We start from the raw sequence: 17,434 nt of genomic DNA on the forward strand, positions 1-17,434 counted from the left end.
ATAATATAACCATTTTTTTATTGTCATATCTTCATAATAACTATCTTATTCGAGGAAACATTCCATATCAATGAAATCAGCTTTTATCTATGCAAGCCAGCCAGCTGACAAAAAGTAAACTTTGAATTATGGCAGCCTCCACAGCAACGTTATCTTTCAGTATCCTTTCAAAATTGTAAAGGTAATGTGATTACAGTAGTAATAACATTTAGGATAACATAATATTCGTTTCACTAAAAATTCATCGTCATTTTGGTAGTAAATAATAGTTTTCAATTATCGTATTGTTAGAGGTTTGTGGCAGCAATGAAACGTAAATAAAACAATGCTTTCCTTTTGGGCAATATGTTTAGGAAAAACATGATATAGAATCGGCTTTGTTACTTCATTTATTTTGAATTTTTAAGGATACATTAAGTAAAACAGAATTTGTAATAACATCACTTTTACATAATGAATTTTTCATAAGATACCTGTTGTTGCAAAAGCTATCCTATACACTGATGGTTTTATAATTTAACAGTCATCCTAGGCTATACTACCCTTGGCTGGATTCTGTCCAGTAAATCCAATGTTAGTTGATTCCGGGTCTGTTAAAACGAGGTTTTCCTGTATATATATATATATATATATATATATATATATATATATATATATATATATATATATATATATATATAAATTGTAATGATCTCATTATTAGAGACCAGCAGGTTCAAAATAAAAATAAGAAATTGGGATGGAATGACTGATGAAAGGCAAGACAGATAAAGGAGGAGGACTGAACAAAACACAAAAATAATCTTAATATTAATTTATTTACAGGTTAAATTTACAGTTGAGACCAGGTTTTTGGGTGGCAAAAATACAGTAATCAATTATAAAACAATAGATAATCAAAACCTTTGATAAACCAGAAATAAATCATAAGTGAACGTTGCACTAAATCAGAGCCATACACTTGCTCGGCACCAAAAATGAAAGATCTTAATAAAAAGTCAATCACACTAACAGCATAAATAATAATAACAATAATGCAAACAGGCAGCACTATAAAAAACTAAGACACAGAATACCCAAGCAGCAAAATAGACAGACAAATTCAAAAGAATTGTCAAACACACACGAAAGGATGATGAGCCCTCAAGCTCTGTTGAAGTCAATCCCAAAAGGACTTTGAGCTGCTCCAATACTGCCATTCCCACATGTTGCTGTTGCCTGTTCAGCAGAGGTTTCCCAGAACCTCCCAGTTCGCCATCCAAAACTTTTCTACAACTGTCACTCACACCACGACAAAAGTAACTTCCTCACCATGACAATAAACACTGTCGGGTAAGAGAAACAATGGAACAATCATAATGATTGTTTAAAACAAATAACGACTAATTGTTACAATATATATCCTGGCTCCTGATGCCAAGGCAGTCAACAAGGCTGTCCTTTGGAGCATATGAGTAGTTGTAGTTGCATTGAGACCACTAAATTTAGATGACTGGAGTCAAAGAACTTTATTCAAAGACCAGGTAATAGGAGCCCTTGTAGGAGCAGGTGTTTGCAGCACAGAGGACTAAAGGAAGAGAGCTAAAGACTTCAGTAATGGAGCAAGGGCTCTAACAGCACACTGTTGTATATATGTCGTAACTGTGGTAGTGGAAAGGCACTTCTCCTCAAAGAGATGAGTCAGAACATTTGGAATGGTTTCATTATAATTTAAACATGACCTCATGTGTGGAGTAATCCAACCACACTTGCCATACAGTCTGATATTACCAGATCACCACCACTATGCCAATAGTGAGTCCCTCGTAGGGCCCTCAACGTCGGATTGTAACATGAGAGTTCCTAGATCCCCTTTCTTGAAACTCATCACACTACAGTTACAGACATATTTTAATGCTTTGGTAAAATTTAAATAACTAAACAGTTTAATATTTGAATGAGCATAAACCAGTGTTCAAGAGGCAGCTAGAAACTGTTTTGTTTGATGGTTTGATGTACTTTGAACAAAGTCATAACTTCCTAAAACTCATTTACCACTAATTTTTTATTTTGTTATTTGTTATTTTGGAGTGTCATCATAAAATGCTTACTTTGGGGCATACTAAGCAAAAAGATAGACATTTCAGTGGTAACAAAATCGTACAAGTCAGAATGGTGCCAAACTTTGAACAGAATATGCTGCAAATTTGATTTTTGACACTAGAAGGTTGTCTGATAAGTGGAATATTGCCAATATGTAATGAATGTGATTTCCATCAAACTTTAATTTTGCCACTAACCTGGTTTTGACATGGCTCATCTCGATCAGAATCCTCTTAGTTAACTGGAATCGATTTCCTCTCTTTAAGTTTAATTGTCAACTACATCGTACCAAGACTTAGAGATGGCATTTAATGGTAGTAAATACAAGATGCTTTCCCTAGAAGTGAGATATTCAACTGATAGAAGATATAGCTCTTTTTTTATTTGAAGAGGGATGCTTCTGTGAAATTTCCTTAAATAAAATCTCCTGTTAAAGATAAACAGGTGCTTCACCAAACAGTTTGAGTATCTGGCCACTCTCACCCAGTCGCAGAGCTCTCCTACATTTTTGTTGGATTCATTTCCAACTTTGGAACTGATTTTTGTTTCACTTTATTAAGGGTTACACTGTATACTATTTGAGTTGTATCTGTTTTATTTCTCAAGAAGTTATGATTTGTAACTGCCTGGGACGACACATTTTCAAGACTTACTTTTAATTCTGTATAGTCAATTATTATCTGAACACTATTCACTATGAGTAACATATCATGGAGATGTAACCAAATAGTTCAGCTACCTGTAGGCTTTGTATCTACATCAAAAGGATATTATAAAATGTTAGTGCTGAATGATTTTAGGGCCTTTCCAGAGCAAGATTTAATTTTTCATAGCCATAATATGTATATGTACTGATGTGAATTTCTAAAAATTCATGCATATGTTTTAGACTAGGAAGCTTCAGAAACAGTTGCTGTGTTTATATAGTGGCATTTTGAGCACTTTACACCCCAAGGTTCTGCTCCATGTCAGAATGAAATTTGCAAAATGAAAAGTACATAATGCTTAACCCTTGCTTCATTGTTCAGGTATTATATCACTTGGAAGCTCATTGGAATATTGATAAATTAATATTGTACAGATTTGCTTCCTGTAAAAACTGAGAAACATTAGGATGTAGCAACTCTTAATGATATACTAATTCGAATGTAATGCTTGAATGGTGTTGGCTCCCAAGACGAACCATGCAGCCTTTCTGGAGATGTCTACTGCCTAGTCAATTTCATACTTACCAAGCATCTATTTCTGGGTCCCAATAAGCTTCCTTTTGTAATATCATTTTGAGATCAGATCTGGACTAAAGTTTGAATAAGCACATGTAAACCTTAAACAAGCTATGAAGAACAGTCAGGTTTCTTAAAGAACAATTAAATTCCCTTTTGATTTCCATTAAACGTCCAATAAATCATGACAGCTGTTGAGTTCGGCCTTAAAGACAGACATCGTTGAAGCTGCTGAGGAAGCCAAGCTTGCTCGTTTATCTGAATCGGACGCAGCATCCCGAAGGTCTTCCTTCATCCGGAGACCTGTTCGTCGCACACTTTCAGGCCGGTCTCAAGTTTCAATGGTAGGTCACAATATTTTATTGCCTTGTGTTACTCCTGAAAGCAACAGATGCTTTTGCTAGTGTCTTCTTGTCTTGGAGCAGTCTATTTTAGTGTATGTTGCCTTTCCGAGGTAAGTACAGTACTATGTTGCCTATTGATGTGCTGTCTACTGTCTGCTATATGTTAAGTTGTGCCTTCTGTCCATAATATACTGTTAGAAGCTATAGGTTTTATGTTCAATGTGTGTTAACATATCTACTTTCTATCCATCATCATTTATTTCACTGCAGCATGACTATGAAAACAGAAACTAATGAAATGTGTTTATGTCTAAACTAAATAAAAACAGGAAGTTGTTTGTAATACTAGTAATAGTAATATATTTTTAAGGTATCATCTTGCGTTTATTATAATATTGAAAAACAACAAACTGTAATTATAGGTTGATCTAGGCAATGCAAACATAATCAAATAAATGTAAACTCCATCCTTTCAAGGCAGTATAGTTGTGATGGAGTTCAGAAATTTGCTTCTTGTGTGTTTTATGTCAGAGACTTGGACAGTTTTGTATATGATGATGTCTTTCATGTACACGTATAGGAATCGCAATAAGAGTTACATTACAGCATTACGACTGCTTTTGTAATTTGCTGTAAGTGAGTAGCTTAGACATTTTCCCATCATGCCATTCGAGACTTCTCAGAACAAGTTATCATCAGTATGTATTGCTTTCTGTAACCTTGGTAGCTACCAAACCTTACAAGGTTACTGTTGAGACATGTCTATTAGAGTTTGATAAATAGTTATTCCATTTTCTATGCACCAAATTACTCAGATTTGCATTGAAATCCTTCTGTTGGAGGCAGTATTTGTCAAAAATACAGGTCATTGAATAGAAAGCCAGTCTTCAATAATGTCTCAGAAAACATGTTTTGTTAAGAAAATTTTTTTTTTATTCCACTGGTTACAGTAATTTCATGGAAGAAAATATGTAATATGTATTGACATGAAAAATATAAGATAGCTATTTTGAAGATCCATTCATTCATGGGCTTTCTGCTGGCAGATAATCTTACTGTCAATTTCAGTAAATTGGTAGCTGTTGGATGTCAGGTGAGTTTGATTTATTTAGTTTTTGTAACCGCAGTCCTCTTAGAGTAACTCGCTACAATATAAGTATCAGAATGAACGTTAATTATTTTTCTCTTTGGCAGGGATCAAGGACATCACGCACCACATCACGAAGTGTTCGTATTCATCCCCGTCCTCGTTCGCCTCCTGCTGTACCTCATTCGCCACCACCATTACCCTTGTCACCTCCTCCTCAGAGGTACAGTTGATATTGTAGAGATTTAACTTTAGAAGAGTAAGTTTTCCCAGTTTCTATCATCAACCTGCTGCTCTGCAGATGCAAACACTGAAGATTATTGTGATGAAGACGAAGGCATTTCCTTCACTGCCCAATGTTTAATCATGTCATTTATTGAAAAATCTTTTTAATCACGGCACCTTCTTAATACTAACAATAATTTTTGCATAATATCCCAACTTATATGATATGGTTAACTAATACATATTTACACGCGAAGGTCAGAGAGATGACAAGATAATGTTACCAAAGCCAGAAACAGTTCTTTTTTTCTTTCCAGGTCAGTATTCGTGACTTTAAAAGGAATACATTCTTGATTTTGTATGACTGGTTAATGAGAGAAAATTCTTATTTAAACTCTATTGCAGTTTCCTTCTCAAGTTATCCTCAAAACTTGCCTCTAATTTAGCAGTATGCTTTCATTTTTCATTTTCATTCTCCCCTTCTGTAAGGTCACCACTCTCAGGACGTCCCAGGCCACCTTCTACCTTACCCCCACTACCTCCATTGCCACAGTTGGATGGAGGATATCTGGCAGATGACTCCACAGCTCATGACTATTCTGAAATTGAGCCACAAGAGCCCCAAGGTATTTTAGAGGATTAGTCTATTACTTTCATAATATTTTCTTTTTGTTTAAGTTCTGATTATATTAAAGTCAATGGCAAGCAGCAGACTACGTTCAATATTTATTTATGACTTTTGAATAGCACTTTGCAAAACCATATTTGTCTTGTGGAACTTAGCCGATACTTCAGGTTTTCTTGTACTGAATGTGAAAGTCACTGAGCTTAATAGTTTTCAAGTAAAATGTAATATTTTTTTTATTTATCCCTGAAGAAATTCTTGAATTGCTGTTGTTTTATTGCTATTCAAAATAAGCATTAGAGAATTTAAAATAAGTACTATAATAAAAAAAAACTTATCAGTTGTTCTTTATAAATAAAGCTAAATGATAAGTAATTTTAGTTCTGTTAATCAGAATTTTACTTACCAGTCAGAAAGGTTAGACAGGACATTATTATAACAATTTTCGCATCAGCTAAAACAAGTCTAAAGAAATCTAATAAAGGGGAGAGAATACTATTTTACATACATGGTAGTATCTTAATCAAATATCTTTTCTTTCTTGTTTCTTTAGGTTTGGCTCCAGTCTTAAGAAAAATTGTCCAGTGGGCAAAATTTGGTTGGGAGTTTATGGAATCTGTGATGATATCTGCCACTCATCAATTAAACAGACTTTCCAAGGACTATCGCTATGTTGCCAACTCTCTTTCAGAAGAAAAAAGGAAGCTCAAGGTGGGTACCAGTTTCTTTAAACTCATTTAATGTGTTTCCTCTCCTCCTGGTTAGTAAATAAACAGTTTTCTAAATGAAGGAAGATATGGAGAGAAGAGGTTTGATGGAGGATGGTGCCTTTGATAGAAGGCATTGGAGAAGGTGCATCAGGCAACCGACCCCTTAATGTAGGAATAACGGTGGGAAGAAGAGTTTTCTAAATAAATCGTCTCTGTAACTCCCAACGACATCTAAGTCTTCTCTTTCATCATAAATACTGCTGAAGCATTTTCATGTTTTGATACTATTTATTGGCTTAATAATATTAAAGAAACATATCCAGATCTCTTGTAAAGTGTTTCCTAATGAAATTTTTAAACCATTAATTAAGAAAATGGTGTACTGAAAATTACAAATGTATCTCTGAAATTTTTCCACCAAGATTTAAGTAAAAATTACATTTATAAGGCATATTTCTAATGGCTGCAGTAGGATGTAAACAGTAAGGAAGTTACTTGTCACAAAGGCATTTAAGCTAAAGGAACATATTTTTGGTTGCATATGCCAAATATATTTCTATTGTAATGGTTGCAATTAGATTACTAAGTCTGGTTATTGTTAGCCACATATTCTATTAATTCAAATATAAAATGCACACAAGTACTTTTTGCTGCTAGTTTTCCATTACCATGGGACGAATGGGTAAATTTAGCTCGAGGGAAAAATTTATCGGATTTCACCAGATATGTACTTATGATCTGAAAGAAATTCATATTAATCTTAGTAGTGTAGTGGTTTAGTGCTAATCTCATTATCCTAAGCTGGCGTGGGTTTGAATTCTACTTATGAAGGAGAATTAATCTACTCCTTCAGCTTCGAGACTTGCACTGGAAAGCCTTTAGTTCAATAATAGTACAGAGGTCAGGAAATGGCCATTACAATAGGCGATCTGATTTAAATACATACTAAATTAATGCAATATAAGTTTTATTTTTAGATGTAAGGAAAAATATATAAATTTCTTTAATATGCAAACCCATTGCTTCATGGTGTAATCTCCACACATGTCCCTGAATTAAGGAATAGTCCTGCTTCGACCGAGTATGCATCCAGGTACATCAGCACCTCTGACAGTGGGACAGGTGTAATATTCACCAGCTGCATTAAGGAGGGATGGGCAGTTGGGTACACTTTGGTATAGTAGTGCATTTGTACATGAAAAAACTCATTTTATTTTTAAGAATTAAGTATCAAAACGAAAGAGGTTATAATTATGAAGATGGTTGTAGATACCAATTCAGACAGGCAGAAGCTGGTACTATTATGCTTTGGAGATGTATCTGGAAATTACAGTACTGCAGATGTAGGGTACTAAAAAATTGATTGGTTAGTTTAAAACAAACATTTCATGCCCAGTACCCTGCATAAGTAATTTTTTAATGTCAAATCTTTTTTTTTAAATATACGTAATTAATATACTCATGTTTACCAAATTATTTAATTTTTCAAACCTAATTAAATTGTATACATTAAAAATAAGTCCACAATAATTTAGTAATTCATAGTCAGTAAATATATGTTTATCCTTTTCCGTGAGAGGTAATTTCAGTCACGAAAACTATATTACTGGTTAGCAACAAATTTATTTAGTTTTTTTTTTCCTTTCTGTTTACTGTATCCATGAAATTCATCCTTTTCTTTTCTTGTATCAAAATTAAAGAAGCTAAAGGTATGTTTAACCTTTTAAATAATTAGTACTTCATGCTTAATTTTAAAATTTTTCTGTTGCTTTTCAAAGCATAAACTGTATGCTATATTCTATCCCATTTCAAATGGTAAATATTCTTGCAAATTCCATATTCATAAATTTTCTTCATTTAAAAGTTATAACTTATTTTATTGTAAATAATGATACTTTATATTGGTAAATATATTAAAACTACCAATGTTTGCCAACTGGTGAGTAATTTTTATTAATGACTTTTAAAAGTTTTTCCTCTGCTGTGTACTTACTTTTGTCTTTTGGTATAAGTTTTCTCCTATTGCTGTTATTGTACTTTCCAAAAATTGCATCAGACTAGTCACAATATAAATGATCCCAGTCATTTGCCATATCATGTGGGTGACTTTTGGTCATGGACAAAGATAAGTATAATAATTAAAAATATGCTTTTCAGATCTTTCTGTTCTTATTTCCCACAACCAGTTGCCAAATGCTTACAGAGTCACTTTTATATGTGACTACTGCTGACATATAATTATTGATTATACAGTGTGTGTGTGTATAATATATTAATATTATGATATTATATATTATATAGTATATCTACATATATATAATATATATCATATATATATAATATATATATATATATATATATATATGAATAACTTGATCACGAAGTATATAAAACGTGATGCTATGTATAAATAAAGGTTTTTGCCACAAAGGAAAAAATGAAAAAGCTTTTTCATTTTTTCCTTCGTGGCAAAAAACCTTTATTTATATATAATATATTTATATATATATTATATATAAATATAGATATATATTATCTATATAGATACTATATGAAATATATAGAGATATATATGAGCTATACATATACATACAAGCATTATATATATATATATAATGATATATAACACATTATACATACACACATTTTATATTACTATATATATATATTATATCACATTACATTACACACAATTATATATATTTATATAATATTATTGATATATAATTATATATATATTATATATAATATTATATAATATAATACTATTAATATATATATATATTATATAATATTATATATACACACACAATATATATATATATATATATATATATATATATATATATATATATATATATATATATATATATATAAATATGCAGTGGATCCCTGTATATTCACAGATTTCTCTATGGACCATATCTACCCATAATTTACTGGAAATTAGCATATTCGCATTATTTTTCTATAAGAAATATCCACAAATTCCATTTTTTTGTATCAATTTTGTCATAATATGCACTTTTTGTGATAAAACTATTTAAAAAAACCAGGTATAAAAGTTTTTAGTAGGCTTTTTTTGAGTTTAACCAACAAAATAGGTACACACGACCGTCTGGAATACATCACCCACAAATACGGGGAGCACTGTGTATATACTTATATACATATATATATATATATATATATATATATATATATATATATATATATATATATATATATATATATATGTGTGTGTGTGTATAATATGTATATAACAAATGTTGACGTAGGAAAAACCTATTTTTGGTGGTCACTTTTGAGTCCTCATAGGAGTTATCCTCCATTGTGTGTGCCAGCGTCCCATGGTGACCAGACTAATATCAAAGATATATCTTTTAGCCTGGTGTTGTAGTCAGGTATTATGCCATAATGATAAAAATTATGGCATGTGATAGAGTATAATGGACTCAAAGACAAGAAGGCATTTTGTCTTGTCTTCAGCGAAGCTGCACACAGTTTCCAATGTCAAGACTGCAAAAGAGGCGATTTCTCTTCTTTGAATCCATTATATTCTATCACTTGTCATAGTGTTTATCTTTATGGCATAATAGCCGGCTACAAGACCAGGCTAAAAGATATTCTTTGATATTAGTCTAGTCACCATAAAACTGGCACACACCATGGAGGGTAACTCCTTCGACAACGAAGCAGTGACTTCACTATATATGTATATATATATATATATATATATATATATATATATATATATATATATGTGTGTGTGTGTGTGTGTATGTATATACATATCTATACATATACATATACTATACTATATATATATATATATATATATATATATATATATATATATATATATATATATATATATATATATATATATATATATATATATATATATATATATATATATATATATATATATATATATATATATGTATGTATAGTCTCAAGTAAAAAGCCACATTAAAACACTCTGGTTTAAAGCTAAGAACTATATTTTGGTGGACTGACTCCCACCTTTATCAAGTAGTGAATGACAAAAGAGTTATATTTGTAAAATATATAGTGGGAGATATGCCCTTAGGTGATATCTGAGGTCACCGCTTTGCTGATGTTGGTTCCTTCAATTGTCTTAATCCGCTTCATCATTGCCTTAAGAAAGATATTGTCTATATGGTCCGAGTCCCAGGCTTCATTGGAAAGGTTGATCTTATTATCTTGTTGTTTTATCAGTGAAGATTCTACCATCTGAAATTTGTATTGATAGCTGCTTTTGTATAAAATTCGGGATGAATTCTAATCCATGGTATGATTCATATTATTTACATGATGGAAAATGGCCGAGCTATGTTGTCCATATCTAACCGAGTGCTTAAGTTGAGTTAATCTTTCCGAGAGAGATTTTCCTGTCAATCCATAGTATGACTTATCACAATCCTTACAGGGGATTTCATAGACTCCTACGTCTTTAGATACTGGTTTCTTCTGAATATTGATTAAGGATTTCTCCAATGTATTTGGATAAGTGAAGATGAAAGGGTTAAGGTGGCCTAAAGTTTGTGTGATCTCTCGTAAATTATCCATGTGAGGGATTATGATTTAGTTTGTGAATTTTTCCTTTTTTTTTGTTTTTTGTGGGTTGGTAAAAAATGCTCTTTGCTTTATGTATGGCTTTTTCTGTTATGTGCTTGGGGTATTTTGATAAGATAAGTTGATTTTTTATTGTTTCAAGTTCTTTGTTAGGGTTTTGATAAGTCACACTATGGATTCACAGGAAAATCTCTCTCAGAAAGATTAAATCAACATGAGCACTCAGTTAGATACGAACAACATCGTTTGGCAATTTTCCTTCATATAAATAACAAACCATACCATGGATTGGAACTCATCCCAAATTTTATACAAAAGCAGCTGTTGATACAAATGTCAAATGGTAAAACCTTCACTGATAAAACAACAAGATAATAGGATCAACCTTTCCAACGGGGCCTGGGACTTTGACCATATAGCCAATATCTTCCTTAAGGCTACGAGAAGTGGATTAAGACAATTGACAGAACCAACGTCAGCTGAACGGTGACTAAAGGCATCACCTAAGGTTCATATCTCCCACTTTATATTTTGCAAATGTAACTTCTTTTGTCATTTACTACCTGATAAGGGTGGGAGTCAGTCCACTGAACTATAGTTCTTAGGTTTAAACCAGAGTGTTTTAATGGGCCTTTTATACTTGAGACGGATTCTGTTTTAACAGAAAAATTTATTTACATACGCACACATTATATATATATATATATATAGTATATATATATATTATATAGATATATATATATAGTATATAATATCTATATATATATAGAGTATATATATATATATTATATATATTATATATATGTGTGTGTGTGTGTGTGTGTGTGTGTATAGTCGATTTTTTTAAACCTGGCAAACTTGCACTTAACTTGCACTTAGCTGCTTGTCGCTGATTGGATGAATGTCGTGTTGTCCGAATCTCTCAGTTTTGTTTTCACACTGTTTCAGAATTGTGATTATACGGCCATAGATTGAGATAAGAGCCAAATTATGTAATGTTATGTAAATACCTGTTGTAATAAACTTAAGTATTAAGAAGTTACATACCAAATTATTATATAATAGTTAACAGTTATGAAACAGCACTCTCCGAAGCTGTAGACTTGAAATATGTTTCAAACGCATGAACTTTAATGTTTAAATTTCTAGCTAGGTTTTTAGCGCAATCATGCCATTGGTGGTTTGGGAAAAACAAAACGTATTTATTGTACATTGCTGAAGGTTGTATAACACTTAAGAACAAAATACTACGTAGAAAATGTAAGCTTGCCGAAATATTTGGGGTGGAGGAGTTGAAAAAGGAACAGCCGGCGAGTTGTCGTCTGCACACACCACCATCATCAATCAGCTTAGAATCGGCTATCGAGCAGTTGGCTCAATGTCGTCGATTTCACCCATTTCAGCCATGGCCACAAGAGACGATATGGAACAAAGCAGAGATGAAGGCACTTCAAACACAAGGCATATGCATGCTGCTGGCAGTAGGCTTACCAGTCAGTGCCGTAATATAATAATGAATGTTTTTCAATATTTCACTTCACGGGGCCCTAGCAAGACAATGAAATAAATCATTAAGGTGACAGCAACAGCAACTTTATACATATCCTAAAACATTAATGACATTCCGTGAGCAGTACTTTTGAATTGCAAAAAATGAACATTATGATAAATAAACATCTTTAATATTCTATGAAGACAAAAACACCACAACCCGCATTTGAACCTCCCGCTGAGAGTACGTCAACTTTCTGTCAACCCCGAGGCTGTTCCTCCCACAACTCCTCCACCCCAAATTTTCTGACAAGCTTACATTTCTACGTTAGTATTTTGTTCTTAGGCGTTAACAACCTTCAGCAATGTACAATAAATACGTTTTGTTTTTTTCCAAACCACCAATGGCCCGATTGCGCTAAAAATCTAGCTAGAAATTTAAACATTAAAGTTTATGCGTTTGAAACATATTTCAAGTCTACAGCTTCGGAGAGTGCTGTTTCATAACTGTTAACTATTATATAATAATTTGATATGTAACTTCTTAATGCTTAAATTTATTACAACAGGTATTTACATAACATTACATAATTTGGCTCTTATCTCAATCTATGGCCGTATAATCACAATTCTGAAACAGTGTGAAAACAAAACTGAGAGATTCGGACAACACGACATTCATCCAATCAGCGACAAGCAGCTAAGTGCAAGTTAAGTACAAGTTTGCCAGGTTTAAAAAAATCGACTATAGTTATATAGTATTGTATTTACAAGTATTCCTTAATTTCTTAAATCAGTTAGCTAATTTATGTACTATGTTGTCCTGTAAGCTTCACTACTTTTGACATCAGTTGTAGAACTATGTTAATCATGTTTAATATCCTATCATATCTAGGTTTCCAAGTTACTAAGTTTCTTAAACCATTATTCAATCTCCAGGTATCATATTCTGCCTCTAACTTGAGATGGCTTTTCAGTTGTTACATATTTCCTCCAATTTTGCAGACCTTCTCTTTTATGTTTCTTTTATGGACAGGAACGAAAGTTCAGTTAAACTTTTCATTTAGCACAAATGTAAATGTATGCAATCTCCTTTTTTCTAATTTTTTCAAGTTCAAATGAGACTAAAATGATAGGACCAAAAACACTGAAATTTATGATACAGAATTAATTTTTTTTAACAAACCTGCCAGTCATATATGTCCACATGTAGTCGTCAAATACCCCCATACTTTTACAGTTTTTTGTCCAAGAGACAGAAGGTGCTCAGCAGTAGTATGGTGCATGTGCCATCAGTCACACTCACTACTTTGTGTGTAGACTTTAAGATCAGAAGGGCATAAAGGTAGGAATATGCTGTACGTATACTAATTATGTGCAGTTAATATTAATTTTGTTTCAACACAACCCCATCTTTCATTTATACGTACTTAAAATGTCAATTTCGGTGTTCACTCCCATTTGACCCATGAATATTGAATGAATTGCGCACAACTAGTCCCAATACAATATTCACTGATAGTAGAGTATCATTAACAGCTAAAATATTTTTTGTATAAAAGTCCAAGATATAGTCGACGTGAGTCAGGTTTGGAAACAGATCACTTGAAGAAAGTTTATAAGATCTGCAGCATTTTTAATTAACCCAGTTAGAAATACACAACGAACTGTATGTACAGACTATCTTATTACTAACAGTTAAAAAAAATTTTTGTTAATGTCCAAAATATAATCAATAATGAATGTAACTTTTGGAAATAAAATATTTAAGGAAATTTCATCAAATTTTCCATAATTTTCATAACCCATTATGAAATATTTAAGGAACTTTGATTTAATAAATAAAATCTAAACTTTACCATTAATAAAGACGATCCTTTGGACGAGTCTTGTAAGAGTAAACTACTTTATAATATAATACGATACCTGTATCGTATCAGTGATAAAGACTTGGGAAACTAAAGATTGCTATGTATATAAGGATAAACATTTGAGAACGTAATGCAAGGTGCTTTTTTCTTGGTACGTGTTAATTCATGTTAAACACAGAGGCTAATAGCCTCAGACGTCTACATTCTGAGATGGCAGTAGTGAATGAATAAAATAGTTAGCAATACGAAGTTGATGATTCCCTCCACATCATCCTCCAAATGTAAATATTTTTCCACCACACTTACTGTTCCTAACAAGTACAAGTACACACCAGCCATTTTTAAGTTAGGTATCACGAACAAAACCTAGCAATATGAGATGGTACCATCATATATACCTACATTTGGAACAGAAGACAAATTTCTGTAATGTTAAAAGGCAACAGAAGTAGGGATGGCTCTGATTTCATGGACTGGAAGCCTTACCCGCTCTACTTTGCAATTTGTCACTCTGGGCTCCCAGTATGAGGGACTTGGTTAGTAGGAGGCCATTTTCCTCATGAACCGATTCTTTCTTGCCATATGCAGGAAAAAAGTCTAGTTGTGTCACTTGTTGACTCTCGGGTACTCTCCAAGTAATGTTGCATGGCCCTCAATGGATTTGAATCAGTCTCTCTACCATGAAAGATGTAAGAAAAGAGATGGCAAAGGGTATTGGGGAATGGTCTTGGGTACCTGGTGGTTAGGGTTTTGCTACACTTAAGACATTTTTGTCAGAACTTTTAAGCTTAATTTGAAGAGGTGATAATGCCTTCCACCTGGCTTGCATAATTCTTGAATCAAAAGCTTGCATCTCACTGATTTGCCTGAAGAGATATCGATGCCAGAAAAAAACAGTCTCAAGTTTGAGATCAGATATAAAGCCTTGCTAAATCTTCAGGATGAAGGAGAGATCCCTATTAGGAGGTTTTGGTGACCATCAAGGAATCTTCTCAAAATGCTGGATAAGCCTCTTTACTTTGTACTGAAGAACTCATGTCTAGTCCACAAATCTCAAAAACTAAGGGAAGTATTCTCGTTTACACTTCTGCCACAGAAAAAAAAATCCAGAAGTCTCCAGTCACAGCAGCAGGTAAGTGAATTAGCACCGCCATCACCATCCTCATTACAGAATTGATGCCACCTAAACTGGTAGAACTTGTTGCAATTGCTTTGGTTGTCTCTCCAGAAATCCATAGCTCTGATACCATACAGATCTTGAGAACTCCATGTCAACATGGATGGAGATCTGCAAACCACTACCTCTGCAGCCAGAGGAGAGGATTTTGTATCATTTTCACATTCCTTGACACATAGAGCTTCCATAGGGTGATCCTCATGAATACAACGTGCAGGAATGCACACATATCCAGGTTGTACCAGGGATGCGTCATCAAATTTATCTCTAAAGCTTTTTGTCTACCAAGACTGAGCTGTACACCAGAAGCGTGCTATTGAGGCTCACTGGAAACAGATCCACTAGTGTTGCATTCCATTAATGCCAAAGAGCTGTCATTCTGATGGAAGAACCAGTTTCCCTCATCTAATGTACCAATCCTATTAATTAGTATGTCTTCCCTTCCTGGGACAAACCTTGGTACTTTATTCACATCGTTTGCTACTGCTTACATGATCATGTCCAATGCTAGTTTTTATAGTCTTGGATCTTGTTCCACAATGATTCTCCAAGTAGGCACCACTGTTTATGGTAATCACACCTATGCCTTTCCTTCCAATAGCACAATGAATCCCTTGAGGTCTTAAAAGACAGCCTTTAACTCAAGGAAGTTGATAAGCTGCCTCATGTCCTGCAAAATTTAGGTTCTTATATCCTGTTGGTGTATTTTGTATACTACCCTATCTTGACTTAAGGATTCATGAACATCAGAATATTTGGACCAACAGAATTTCTACAAGAAGGTAAAGAATTCTGCCACCACAAAGGAACTTTCAAGGCTATGACTGGGAAATGTTTCTGGTAGAGACTCTGCCCACCACAACCATGCTAGTAGCAGTTGTAGTGACTGTGACCTGAAGGAACCTCGGAGAACCTGCCTTTCTACTCATAACTTGGCTGGAGAATGTGGCTTCAGCCAAAAACTTCTGGGTCAAGATGGACAGCCTCCTTATGCTATCCATTGTGGGGTGAATTAAAGTTGCTCCCATATTGATATCCATACCTAGATATGTAGAGCTTGCTGATGGTACTAGGTCTAACTTCTTAAAGTTGATATGGATTCCTGGGCATCAATAAACTTGATGTCATCACAGTTCTGTTGCCATTGTCACCATCACCAATCAATATTCCAGACACCTGTGAAGTCATATTCTTTTTGTGTGCCACCAAGGTGCCACTGGTGCCAAGATAAGTAAGAAAACTTGTGGAGTGATTGCAAGGCTGAAACACAAGATTCAAAATGGAAACACCTCCATCACCCAGCACAAACTTGTTCAGCAGGATGGGGTCAGTTATCAATGACCATCCTTCTGTTTCCTTCAGCACCAAACACAAATGACAGTGGAACCCAGGTGAAGTTTTGGTATCACCTGTTTCTGTAATGTCATAGTCTACTAACAGTGATTGATGAGAGTGGTGGCTTGACTTCAGAAAGAAAAGTCAACAGCTGTCCTTGACAATTGTAGTCGCCAGAATATTTGTCCACAAGCTCCCACTAATGAAAGAACCATCCATGAAGAAGAACTGTTCTTATTTACTTAAGCCCCTTACCACAGGACTGTGCCATTGTCATCTACCTTTCCAATGTCAAAAAGGGTGAATGATGCATCCAGGCTTGATGGCTTGAGTTAACATGTGTGGGGTAAAGAATACAAATGTCTGGAATGCCTACCAGAATCCTCAGTTACCTGTGCCTCTGATGCAGTAACAACTTTGAATGATAACATAAACTTTGAGTAGAGTGCTGCCAGGACAGGACTGATGCACTGGTTATATTCAAAATCCTAGGTTTGATTGCTGGAGAAGCCATCTTTTCTAAGAACTCCATGACCATACTCTCTGGGAAGAGGAAAGTAGGTCCAAAATTCTCAGATCCATGATGTCTAAGGGAGACATGAAGTCAAAGAGCTCTCACTGAATCCCACTTCATGACGTTAACCAGCAGGTTCAGTGAAGGATTT

General features: G+C 33.8%; 1 protein-coding gene across 1 annotated transcript in view; it reads left to right on the forward strand.

Annotated features, from left to right (window-relative positions):
• The window catches only part of LOC135195072 (piezo-type mechanosensitive ion channel component-like), a 347,594-nt gene that overhangs the window by 242,600 nt on the left and 87,560 nt on the right, over window positions 1–17,434 (forward strand). The window contains exons 34-37 of the mRNA XM_064221446.1: window positions 3,497–3,649; window positions 4,844–4,959; window positions 5,451–5,587; window positions 6,140–6,297. Coding sequence (XP_064077516.1) covers window positions 3,497–3,649; window positions 4,844–4,959; window positions 5,451–5,587; window positions 6,140–6,297 — 564 coding nt within the window. The remainder of the gene's footprint in view (window positions 1–3,496; window positions 3,650–4,843; window positions 4,960–5,450; window positions 5,588–6,139; window positions 6,298–17,434) is intronic.

This window comes from Macrobrachium nipponense, chromosome 15 (genome assembly GCF_015104395.2).
Source record: "Macrobrachium nipponense isolate FS-2020 chromosome 15, ASM1510439v2, whole genome shotgun sequence".
Classification (NCBI taxonomy): Eukaryota; Metazoa; Arthropoda; class Malacostraca; order Decapoda; family Palaemonidae; genus Macrobrachium; species Macrobrachium nipponense.